Source organism: Ostrea edulis, chromosome 3 (assembly GCF_947568905.1).
Source record: "Ostrea edulis chromosome 3, xbOstEdul1.1, whole genome shotgun sequence".
NCBI lineage: Eukaryota > Metazoa > Mollusca > Bivalvia > Ostreida > Ostreidae > Ostrea > Ostrea edulis.
The window spans coordinates 9,328,818-9,341,158 of NC_079166.1; the positions used below are offsets into that span (position 1 = coordinate 9,328,818).

Below are 12,341 nucleotides of genomic sequence, written 5' to 3' on the forward strand. Positions count from 1 at the left end.
TATTTTACAGGTCATAAAACACGACGGTATGTCGATGTCTTGGCCGATCTGGTGTATGGTTACAATCATACCTATCATCGCAGTATCCGACGAGCTCCTGCTCAAGTCAATGCCAAGAATGTCTTGACGGTATGGAAAACCTTGTATGGAAAACAGAGTGCCGATACCACGAGTCGCTTGCAAGTGGGGGATCGTGGATGTCTATGAAGTGGAGGAAATCTTAGGGTATAAAAAGCGGCGTGTGGGAAAAAAAGTCATTTCAGAAGTCAAAGTGCGTTGGAAAGGATATCCTCCCAGTTTTGATTCATGGATTCCGCAAGCGGATCTCATTCGACCATGACCACCCAGTGGACTTTCTTGGGTGAAAAAGTCCCCCGAGCAGAAATTGTGTATTTTGCACAATTATTCCTGTGTTTAACCATCATTATCACCTCGGTCGTCATGTTAGCCTTAGGCGATCCCAATCGCGATTTTTGGATGGTGACCTTAAGTTCTCTCGTAGGCTACGTCATGCCTAGTCCTCAAATGACGTTAGCGAGCCCGAGTATAAAACAGGAGTCCCCTTCACCTGAGAGATCAGTGCACCATGGCTAACACACAGTACGCCTGGAAACAAGAGGGAAAGAAAACGGCATGGTTTGCGGATAAGCAGATGTGTTTGATGCATTGTAAACAACACAAAGTGTTAGATCAACCGGTGTACTTGTACAAACGTATACTGATACCTCACGGATGGTCAGCCTTTATCATGAAGACTAAATATCAAGAGTTTCGTTGGAAAGTGAAAGCCTTCTGGGGATTGATGGGACGACAAGACGAATCCGATTGGACCTTAAATGATAGTCCTTGGTTTGACAATTCCGAGGACTGTCTCCGACATTTTAAAGACATGATCAATGAAGGTTATGATGTAGCCGATTGCTGGGGAACCCGACACTATCTGGTGATGCGACGACGCTTAGTCCCGAGACGAACACTAGAGTTGGAAGACTCTTTTCTACAATCGTTGACTTGCGGTGGTGGTCGCGATCAAGAAGAATGACATGTAAAATTGTGTATTAACATTATGTTGTATGTTCAATAAAATATGAAAATGTTCATTGTGTTATGAGTATAAATAGAGAAGGGAACAGAGACAGGGTCTCATTTAAGACATCATGGCTGGAGGAGAAGGGTTTTACATGACTCTGTTGAGTGATGGGTCGATGGAATCGTTTCCGACGAATACGACGGCTCAATTTAAAACGTTATTGCCACACACCATGGACTTAACGGATGGAGAATGGGAAGTCGGATTGACCGAAATGATGTACTCGGCCAACTTACAAAACGTATCGGATAGCGAGGCTTATGTGGACGTTCTCATTCCAGATCCGTATACGCAATATGTCCAAAATCCCAACACTTATAAATGGGAAAGATTTAAGACACAGAATATGGGCAAAGTCACGATGGCCGGGTGTAAGGTGGTGGTCCCCTGGGATCTGACGCCATGGTCCCATCTCTTTGCGGGAGGGGATAGTTTATTTCCCTTCGATATCATTCGCATTCACTTCCGACCCGGAGCTTATACACAACCTTTGGCGTTAATCAATGAAATCAACGCAGCCTTAAGGAGAACCCTGTGGAAAGTATGGAGCGAGTTAGGGAATCCTAACGACGAGGGGAACAACCAGCTCTTAGTGTATCACCCCGAGTACGATCGTGTCGAGTATCAGTTTAATGGGAAAGCACTGAGATCCACCCCCATGTGCATTCGTTTCCCTACGCCCTTAGCGTACAAGCTAGGTCTGGATAGTGACAAAATGATCCTGGGCGATGAAACCATGACGAAATGGATCAACGTGAATTACTTGGGGAACACGACCATGGATGTCTACGACAATCTGAAAGCCATGTATGTGTATTGTGACATTGTGGATCCTCAAGTGGTGGGCACCAACAAATTGAAATTATTGAGAGTCGTCCCCTGTACGGGTCAATACGACGATCGACAACAAGCCCGTTGGGAACCGATTCGAGCCGAATATTTGAAACTGAGTAAGAAATATTTCGATACCATTGAGGTACACATCATGAATTCTTTAGGGCGTCCTATGGGCTTTTTAAATGGGCGCTCCTTAGTCAAACTTCATTTCCGCAAAGTGTATTGAAAGATGAAGTACCATCGAGGAGTCAGACGCCAGAAAGGACACGGAATCTGGTTTCTCATTCCATGGATTGCCAATGCCATTGTGGGTCAAGCGGGGCAAGGAAAGAAGAGAAAGAGACGGCGTAAAAAGTATAAAAAGCGGGTGTAACCCCTAACGAAGTTCATTTACATCAAGATGCACTACCATAAAGGTTTAATACGGCAGCAGGGTCACGGGCTTGGAGCCCTGTTGGGAATAGCTAGCAAAGTGGCGGGTCCTCTGATCAGCGGATTATTAGGTGGAGCCCCCGCACAACAGCAACAACAACAACAGCGTCCTGTCTATCAAGAGATATATTATGATTACGACCGCCCTTATCGCCCTTATCGGTCTTATCAGAGGAGACGACGTAGAATCCATCCAACAGAAGAATATGATCCAGAATCTGAAAAGCAGAAGGGAAAAGGATTTTTCACCGATTTACTCAAATCGGGGGCTAAAAGTGCCTTAAAGGCTGCTGCTAAAACAGGGATGGATGTGTTAGATAATAAACGATCACTCAAAGACGCTCTCAAGACACACGGTGCCCAAGCCCTGAAAGAGACAGCAGGGTATGCTCGTAGGCGAAGGTCTCGAAAAGCCCCATCCAAACGAGGAAGAAAAGCGCGCACAGGAATACTCAGGAAGCCTGGAACCACGACCCTCAAAAGAAAACAGGTGGGAAAACAGGCGGGAATACAGGAAGGCAAAGGATTTGTTAAAAGAAAACAACGTATCTTAGCTCGGGGAGGGCCTCATAAGAGACCTAGGAAGCAACCTAGGAAGCGATCTAGGAAGGGAGGTAGGAAGCTAGTGAAAAGGGGTAAGCCAAAACGCTCTCTGGATATTTTCGACTGAGAACCCTATAAAAAGGGGGTGAGAAGGAGACCAGAACACATTTGATGTCAGTTCACGCTGAGTAACACATCGTTTCAATATGATGCACCGAGAATCTTGCGCTTGTGGCACCGACAGTTTAGAACTGTTTAAAGTGCCCCCGACCAACGTCACTTTAGAAGATTCGAAATGGATGGAATATTACCCCATTTCCAGTACCCTCAACTCGGATACGGCTCCGATTGAATTTGAAATCAAAGGACAAGGAGATGAATATCTGGATTTATCCCAAACTTATCTCCAGATGGTATGTAAATTCACCAAAGCAGACGGGACGAATCTCGCAGGAGGCAATTCGACCTCGACCCCCGTGAATAACATTCTCCATTCCTTGTTCAGTGAAATCGATGTCAGTCTCAATGGAAAAGTCATTACCCCGGGGACGGATACTTATCCCTACAAAGCGTATCTGGAGAAATTGTTGTCTTATGCACCCAAGACTCTGGAAACCCAGATGAGAGCCTGTAGCTTGTGGGAAAAAGATACGGCAGGACATATGGATGAGGTCAAATTAGAAGCTCTGACTCAACCTCCTGTGGAATTTGCAGTAGCGCTTGATAAAGTCAACATCGCGGCCGTCATCCCGACTCCCGTGTATCCGGATGATTCCAAGAATGTAGGGTTGAGAAAACGTCACGAGAAGATTACAGACAGTAAGGAGATCGTGTTGATGGATCGATTACATCTGGATTTGTTTGAGCAAGAGAAATGTCTCCCTAATGGCTTGGATGTCCGTCTCCGATTCAATCGCGCTCGACCTCAGTTCTACATGATGACCGCTGCCGGGAGTAGTGGGAAAGTGGTCATTCAAAGTATGATCTTGTGGGTGAGGAAAGTCAAACCTGTGCCGAGTATCATTAATCTCATCAATCAGCAACTGAGTACTCAAACGGCAAAATATCCATTGAGACGAGTGGAAGTGAAAACCTTCACCATTCCTAGTGGCACCCAGTCTAAAATCACCGATCATCTGTTTCAAGGACAGATGCCTAAACTGATCGTGTTGGGCTTTGTGGACAATGCGGCTTTTAATGGGGATAATACCAGAAACCCCTTTCATTTCCAAAATGAGAGAGTCAAGAAATTAGAAATCAGTATCAATGGAGAAATGATGGAAACCCGCCCTTTGGAACCTAATTTCACCGACGATCAGTACCTGAGATCGTATTTGAGTCTGTACAAAGGCTTGGGAAAATTAGGCCAGGACTGGGCTCCGGACATTACCCTGGAAGAGTATAAAAACGGTTACACCCTCTGGTGTGTGGATTTCACGAAAGATCAAGAAGCCCAGACGGATAAATTTCATCTCATACAGACGGGGAACTTGAGAGTGGAAGTGCAATTTACCGCCAACGTGGCCAGGACCTTAAACTGTGTGGTGTATGCCGTGTTCGACAATCTGCTAGAAATCAACAAACAACGAGAAGTCAGCATCGATTACTAAGAGAGAGAGATGGATACTCAGCAATTGAGAGATGTTTTACAACGAGATTTAGGACCGGCGTTTGCCGGTGTGTATCCTCGAGATGTCATACCTGAGCTGTTACCTCATCACAAAGCCATCGTGGTGAATACAGACCCTCACGATCGCCCTGGAGCGCATTGGGTCTGTTTGTATTTGAGTAGCCTTACCGTCGAATATTTTGATTCTTACGGATTACCTCCCACCCATAAAGACATCCAAGACTTTATTCAACGCCACGGAGAGACTTGGATTCATAACACCCATTGTTATCAAGATTTGAATACGGATGTCTGTGGACAATACTGTGTGTATTTTTTACATCAACGCCATCGCCATAGAAGCACCGTACGAGAATGGTTACTTCCCTGGAAAGGCACGGCCTTACAACGCGATCGTTTTGTGGCGGATTGGTTTAAAGAGACCTTCCGAAAACCGAGAACCCATCAAGGACAAACTTGTCAATGTCAAAGACTGAATGTATTGTAAACTATGTTATTGTTATTGTTCATAGTTGGAGTTTAATAAAACGTTGGAAAAAAAAAATATTTTTTTTTTCTTGTCATTGTAATCAACCATGTCTTTTCAAAAAGAATGGGTAGCCCTGAAAAGGGCTGTTTTCTTTCTCTCTGTTCTTGGTCTTTTCTCTTCTCTCTTCTCTCTTCTTCTCTTCTTCTCTGTCCCCCCTCACTGTCTGTTCTTCTTCTTCCTCTTTCTTCTCTTCTTTTTCTGCTCCTCCGGGGGTTGCTCGTGGTCAAACACAAAAACAGGCAACCACCCGTGTTTAAAAAACAATCTCCCCGGAGGCCGTTGCACCACTTCCATCTCTGCGTCCCAGTTTTCTTCTGGCGGGGGCAGATCCTGGCTCATGGGTGGTGGGGGAAGAGCCTCCCGTGAGGCCGGCGGGGCAACCTCTTCGTCCCAATCCTCCTCACATTTGTAAAAATAATCATTCACTGTAGGGTCTGGTCCTACTCTGCGACTCATCGTTCTGGTTCCTTTAAAAAATCGGAATGCCCGATTTTTGACGTTGCGCTCGTTTTAAAAAGGCGAGAGCGCGGACGTCCTCGAAAACATCCCCTACCTCAGTCAAAGATGGCTGACGTCATGTTGATGACTCATCAAAAAACACTATATACATAGGTCACTTGTTACCATTTTTTCTCAATCATGTCGTTTGAACGGTACGTGCAAGATGAGAAAGATGTACTAGTGTGTGGGTATTGCCGAGGACCTTGGAGAACTTGTGGGTGTTTTCATTATAAAAAAGAAAACATCCTGGCCAAACATAAGTGGATAGAGTATATGGCAGAGCTGAATTATTGTCCCTTTGTCTATAAATGTTGTGGTCACACTAGAGAACCCTGGCTAGCGTGTAAGTGTCCGCAGCATTGTACCATCACCCCTGAAGAAGAAATAGCGCATAAGGACTGTACCTGTGAGATCTGTCAGGAGTTTAGAGAGCGCTGGACTCGGAGAAAGTTTAAGCCCCACCTGTTTCAACATTGTCCTTACAGTCAAGAACCCCGGTCAACGTGTACCTGTGAGACCTGTCAACCAGCATGTCGGTGACGGATCTACGAGGAGATGTATTATCACTACCTTGGGTGGATGGTATTGTACAACAATGTAACTGTTTAACGGTGAAACCTCATGGATTAAGTCAACGTATTGCCGACCGATTTCCTTGGGCTAATCTGTATGCGACCCGACAACCTTTAGGACGGAGAAATTTAGCTATAGCAGCGGATCGAGGAATACCGGGTACTGTGTGTATTATGCCTCATTCTTCTCATCCTGATGTGATCTGTTTGTTAGCGCAATGGGATTACGGGAGAGGCACTCAACGCTTACCCCTGTATGCCGATACCCCCGAACAACGTGAACTTTGGTTTCAACAATGTTTACAGGAATTAGGCACTTTGTCTTACCAGACTTTAGCGTTTCCTTATCGTATTGGATGTGGATTAGCCGGAGGCAATTGGACTCATTATAGACAATGGATTTGTGACTTTGCTTATCAGTATCATAAACATGTTTACATTGTCAAGAAAATGTAACTTTATTATAGCTTTATTCTAGCTATTACTTGTGTTAATAAAACTTTTTTAAAACAAACTTGTGTGTTTCTTGATTTTTGCCATAAAAAGTGTCTTTTCAAAAAAGTTGGTGGCCCTGAAAAGGGCCGTTTGGTCCTAAGGACCGACTTTCAATCCCTGGTTCCGGTAAACCGGCATAACGGGCACCGTCCCCGGGTGTGTCGCCGCTCCTGTAACTCTTCCACGCACGAGCAGCAAGCTGGGCGCTGCCCACATCCCCTGCACGTGATACCGGAGTGTACCCTGTCTTGCCAGCAGACAGGGCACTTAAACCAGATGGGAACCGCCCTATCTGCCCAGCCAGGGACAGTCATAGGGTGGTTCCTCGGGGGATGAGTTGCCACCGGTGCGTGGGTTGGTCTCGGTGGTGGAGTCCTCCCTGCAAACCGGATGGTAGGTGGTGGGGGTCTTGCAGGGGCTGCTGGTCTCGGTGGTGATGACGTGTCTGTCACCAACAGCGACGGACTCTGACGTGGGCTGGGAGGTGGTGCGGGGGACGGTGACCTCGGTGAATACTCCACCGGTGACGCTGGTGAGTCGCTCATCGGCACCGGGCTGTATTCCACTGGTGCCGATGGGATCGCTGGTGGTGGTGTTGTAGGCGTCGCCGGGGAGTAAGGTGGTGGTGGTGAGGGTGGCTGTGGGGTCCGTCGGCGCGGTCTCGTGGCCGTGGAGATCCGAGCGGTGCGGCGGCGGGGTGCCCTCCCTTCATACTCGGCCCGCACCCGGCAGATGATCTCACGGACCCCACTCTGGTCGAAAGGGGAGAAGGTGCTCAGGTCGTTCTCAGAACGCACGACCCAATTCTCCCCTACCCGTTCCTCAGCCACCACTAGGAGCCGGTACCGAAACCCAGGCAAGGTCTGAAAATTGTAGAGCGGGTCTCTTCTTGCAGCCATTCTTCTTTCTTCTTTCTTCTTTAAAATCCTTCAAAAATCTTCTACAACTGTGCTGGATCACCAGTGAAGCGAACTGGCGAGCGCGCCGGTATATATCAGGAAAGCGCGGACCTCCTCGAAAACATCCCTCGCTTCGGAGACGAAGCCAAGATGGTGGCCGTCAAAATGGCGGATTTGTGCTTTCGAGTAGAGAGTTTTTGCTCATTGTCTTTTTCTAGACATTCGATATCTGTGCAAGGTAGATTTAATCTGATAGATTCTGGGGCGCGGAATGCGTTAAACTTATTTTTATTTTGCTACGTCGCATAGTTTTCAAAGAAACAGCGGTTAAAGAGGTCGAGTCGAGGTTCAATGTTTCTTCACCACCTCTTTAAAAATTTATTTCTAGACCATGTACATCCCTAAAAACATCTCATAAGGTCTATTCGATAGAAAACACCTTATTTGATTCGATTTTCACTCTACCTTTAGGATTTTCTGGATTCCTCAACAAATAAACCCTTCTCTGAGAGAGTCAACCAAACACAGCTTTCGTGTAAACAATTTTATTCATGTCACATATTTCAAATACATAACTCCCACACACAACACCAATGCACATGTATTTTTAAAATAGGGTCCAACATTTTTTCCATTTCTCGAATCCTGCGTTGAAATCGATATCGATCAGCGGCTACAGTCATCCAGATACTTGTCCGGTCTTCTTCGGGTAACCGATACACTTCATTATGATCCAGATTAAAAGTCACACGTTTAACTTGACGTACAACTCTCGAAGACATCGTAGTCTGATTTTCTCGATTTCTGCTCTGTCTGTGGGTCGAATTCGTTTCAATTCCTGGCCCATTAAATGAATCAGTACTAAGGCTTGCGGGGTGATCCGGTTCTCGATCAAATACTGACAGAGACATGGATAGTCCTTTAAGCTGATGGGAAATAATTCTTCTCGCAGATAGTGTAACACAAATTCAAACTGCCAAGAATGAATGTCTGTGAGATAATCCAATACATAAGTTATCGCTTTCTCTGTGATGTGGTCACTGCTGGCCATCCTCCGGGAATAAATGAAATGAATTAAGTTCTTCACACTTTATGTATACTTCTCGAAGCCAGTCCTTGGTGATACTTTCAATCTCGGCGGTTTCTTCAGGCATGCGTTTCTTGAATTCCTCCCCCAGGACATAAATTAACATCAATCCCGCATCGTTATAGAGATTGATGTATATCCGGTTCCGTAGATCTGTATATTCGTCCAGAGTCATTGGAAACACCCCCGCTATCAGATAATTTTTAACAGCTTGAAACACCGTATCGTCTTGCATTTTCTCGACCCATTGTAATGCATGGTTATGCGCTTTTTCTGCGATGTTGTCACTGCTGGCCATCCTCCAGGAATAAAGGAAAAGAAAACGGTTAGGTTTTTTTATACACCTTTTCCAACCAGTGATCGGTAATCGCTACAATCGCCCCAGTCTTCTCAGGTTCCCGTCGTCTAAATTCTTGCTCCATGGTATAAATCATGATCAATCCAGACTCTCTGTTCAGGTTGTCGGCTATATGCTTGCAAACGCTGGAATATTCATATAAGGTCATAGGAAATTCCCAAAAGATCAACAACTTCATGGCGAATTTATATCTCAACGGCTGTTTTTCTTTCCAGTCCTTGATACACTGTAATGCAGCGCTACGAGCGTTGTTCACCGATTCTTTGTAGTCCTTGAAATGCTGTAATACAGCGGTAAGAACGTTGTTGGTCAATTCAGCCATGATGATCAAAATGAAAAAATTCCAAAACGTTCTTGTTTTATAACACGACAGCCATTCCTTTCATACGAATCAGTTCCACGAATCCTTTTTGTAAACAATCGCGTAAGATCCGATCAATGTCACTCATCTGGTCTGGAAGATTCTGTTTCAATTCCTCAGCATACAAATAAATCATGAGTAAACGTCCCGTATTGGTATTCTCCGCTAATGAATCAGCAATCCGTTGAAAACTATGTACATTTCTGACCTCCGGTGACATCTGTTGTACAAATTGACGAGCATTTTGAATGTGAGGATTATGTAAGGCCACGTTCATACATTGTAGTACATAACTATATCCATTTATTCTCGTAGTAGCACTGCCGCCCATAGTAAATAACGAACGTTCAGAAAACACCTGTATTTATAGGTAAAGGTTATGCATCACGTGATCAAACACCTGCACCACGTGATCAAACACCTGTACGTCAGCTGGTTTTTCTACAGTCATTCTTGTCTGACCTTCAGTCATGGATACACGGAGAATTTTAAGAGCGAGACGCCGCCGCCACGGAATACAACCAGTGGAGAATTTAACCATAGTGGAAGATTATGTAGACGAGATGGAAATCTGGGACAATTTAGTACAGAGATGTCGCCATCGATTACGCTGGGGGCGATCTAAAAATTGGTGTTTTGACTATGTATTGCGGTCACATGAAACAGTGGAGGATATTTACCTGCGTTTAAGTGACATGTACCTGAAAAATTCCCCCCTCATACAGTACATGATTTACCAGTTTTACACGTTATTGAACGGCACTCAAAAAGTATCGGGATTTATTCGACTGGAGAAACCACGCCACCGAAGAAGTGTATGGGTATTGTTTTGGGATGCACACTGGATGTGGGAAACCGTCGAAGAGATACGTTTCCCCGGGAGAAGAGCTCGACAATTAGTACAACACATTATATCCGAAGATCATGACTTACACGTGTATATAGAAGAACCTGCGTATGAAGCCGGCCATTTTTAAAAATAAAAACTTCATGCACAGCCCTTTTTAGGGCTACTTTAAACACCAATATAAGTTCCATTCCACTAAAGTCAATGTGTACCAATGTGCACTAGCACGCGCTGGTCGCGAGAAACCGGCTTTTCAAGTTCAATTAGTGCACTAGCACGCGCTGGTCGCGCGATGTTCTAGCTGAAACCGGTTTTTCCAGAAAAAGATGATGCAACCACGTGCTCCCCACGTGCCCCCCACGAGACAGAATAGTCTAGACATTTTGCTGGCTATAAAAGCGGAGCCCCAGTGTCAGTCCTCATTCGATCTTCAATCACCTTCCAGAAGACATGGCTCAGAAACAACTAGAATTTGTGGACAAAGCTCAGAAGAAAATAGATCAGCTGGTACAGAAGCAGATGGGACCACAGAAAGACTACATTGAACTGAAGAAAGCTAAGACTGACGATCAGAAGATTGAACTGGGGAAGACCTCGAACTTGTTGCTCACGACTCCAGACTACATTGCTCGACAAGAGAAGATGGCCCAGACCTCGGATTACCTCCCTAGCCAGAATCCGACAGACCCGGGATTAGGCTTCTATTTTCCCGATTCACAGGACGCTACGGGACTGGAACTGGGCCTCTACAACGCTCAGAATGACCCTCCGACCATGAACAAAGAAGACTTTGCGATCATTACCACGACACTAGACGGGATCGTTAACCGGATTAATGTGCTGAGTAATGAGATTGGAAATCATACCACAATCCTACTGAAGAAGCTGGAAGAGCTGACTTCTAAAAAACCTAGGAAGGAATACACTCCAGATTACACTGCTAACCCGTGCTACACGTGTGGAGAAACAGGACATTGGTCGCCGGATTGCCCACAGAAAACAGATTATCCGCAGACCAGTAAGAAATCGAGGTCAGCAGATTCTCAACAGACCAGCAAGAAAACCAAACAAAAGGATCCTTGCTTCAAATGCGGAAAAATAGGACACTGGATTAGTGAGTGTCCAGAAGAACAACTGGAAATAGATGCGATGATTGGGTCCGTACCTGGCTCAAAATCCCCTGTGAAGAGAGAATACACACCGTTAGAGATGTGGAATCCAACCGCACCTACTGAAGAACGGTCAAAAAAGAAGAAGAAACTCAGCAGAAAGTAATGGACTGTGGTTGAACTGTTATGCTTATTGAACTGTTTTTATGCTTATTGAACTGTTTTTATGCTTATTGAACTGTTTTGCATTGTTCTATGCTTGTACCATTGTTCTTTAATAAACATGTCAACTTAAAACCTTGTGTTATTCATTAGATTTAATACACAGGATTTAATACACAGGAATACATAGAAATACACAGGATTTCACTGGATTTTATTTTCAGAAAAATAGCAGGAACTCATTCCAGGAACTCAAAGCGAAAGTACCGCATGCTAAAATTAAACCAGCGGCCATAGGCCAACCTATTCACCGGGTCCTACAACCCCTGCTGGGGTTGACCCCGTCCTAGATATTGAACCACTCCGTTGACCCCGACACCGCTTGACCAATCAAAAGACACCCTTGCTTGACCTCATTTGCATAAAAAGTGCACTCAGTTGAACCCCCTATCGGGAGGCGTTATACTACTTACATGTATCATGTTATGAAGTCTGTGTTATGTAATCATCTTGTTTAGTTTCCTGATCACAAGTGAAGGACATGTATCTATTTTACACGCTATGTCATCAGTAATCATAACCAATGATTTTAGCTTATTCGAAGATATATCTTTATCCACCCTCATCAGCAGCCAATGAAATAATGATTAAGTGTCACGTGATCATGTGTCAAAGTGAAAGGAAGCATTGTTTTTATGTGATTATAGAGGAAAATTTTCATTGGCTCCCGTTTCATGTGTCTTCCAATAGAATAGACGATTATCGTAACGATTTAGGCGGGTATATTTGGATGAACTTTCGATGTACAAATAAAATCGTAAGTGACACTATGTAAAATTTTCTTAAGGGAATTTCCCAGGTCAGGGGTCGCGGTTTAGCCTAATAGGCA

At 44.8% G+C, this 12,341-nt stretch overlaps 2 protein-coding genes across 2 annotated transcripts; one reads left to right on the forward strand and one right to left on the reverse strand.

Annotated features, from left to right (window-relative positions):
• Nucleotides 1–3,108: 3,108 nt before the first annotated feature.
• LOC125676737 (uncharacterized protein F54H12.2-like) lies at nt 3,109–5,008 on the forward strand. Its single transcript, XM_056159009.1, has 3 exons — nt 3,109–4,143; nt 4,273–4,494; nt 4,952–5,008. Exons 1-3 carry the CDS (start codon nt 3,109–3,111, stop codon nt 5,006–5,008), a joined length of 1,314 nt encoding a protein of 437 aa, XP_056014984.1.
• Nucleotides 5,009–6,739: 1,731 nt separating this feature from the next.
• Nucleotides 6,740–7,528, reverse strand: LOC130052867 (uncharacterized). The gene has a single exon (XM_056159010.1). The coding sequence runs from the start codon at nt 7,526–7,528 to the stop codon at nt 6,740–6,742; it is 789 nt and encodes a 262-aa protein (XP_056014985.1).
• Between the last annotated feature and the right edge of the window lie 4,813 nt (nt 7,529–12,341).

Excerpts from the sequence above, each read along its gene's own strand:
- LOC125676737 (XM_056159009.1), top strand. The coding sequence starts at position 3,109 with ATGATGCACCGAGAATCTTGCGCTTGTGGCACCGACAGTTTAGAACTG. Across the intron at positions 4,144-4,272 it reads TTCATTTCCAAAATGAGAGA|GACTGGGCTCCGGACATTAC; the intron begins GTCAAGAAATTA and ends AAATTAGGCCAG. Across the intron at positions 4,495-4,951 it reads AAATCAACAAACAACGAGAA|AGACCTTCCGAAAACCGAGA; the intron begins GTCAGCATCGAT and ends ATTGGTTTAAAG.
- LOC130052867 (XM_056159010.1), bottom strand. The coding sequence starts at position 7,528 with ATGGCTGCAAGAAGAGACCCGCTCTACAATTTTCAGACCTTGCCTGGG.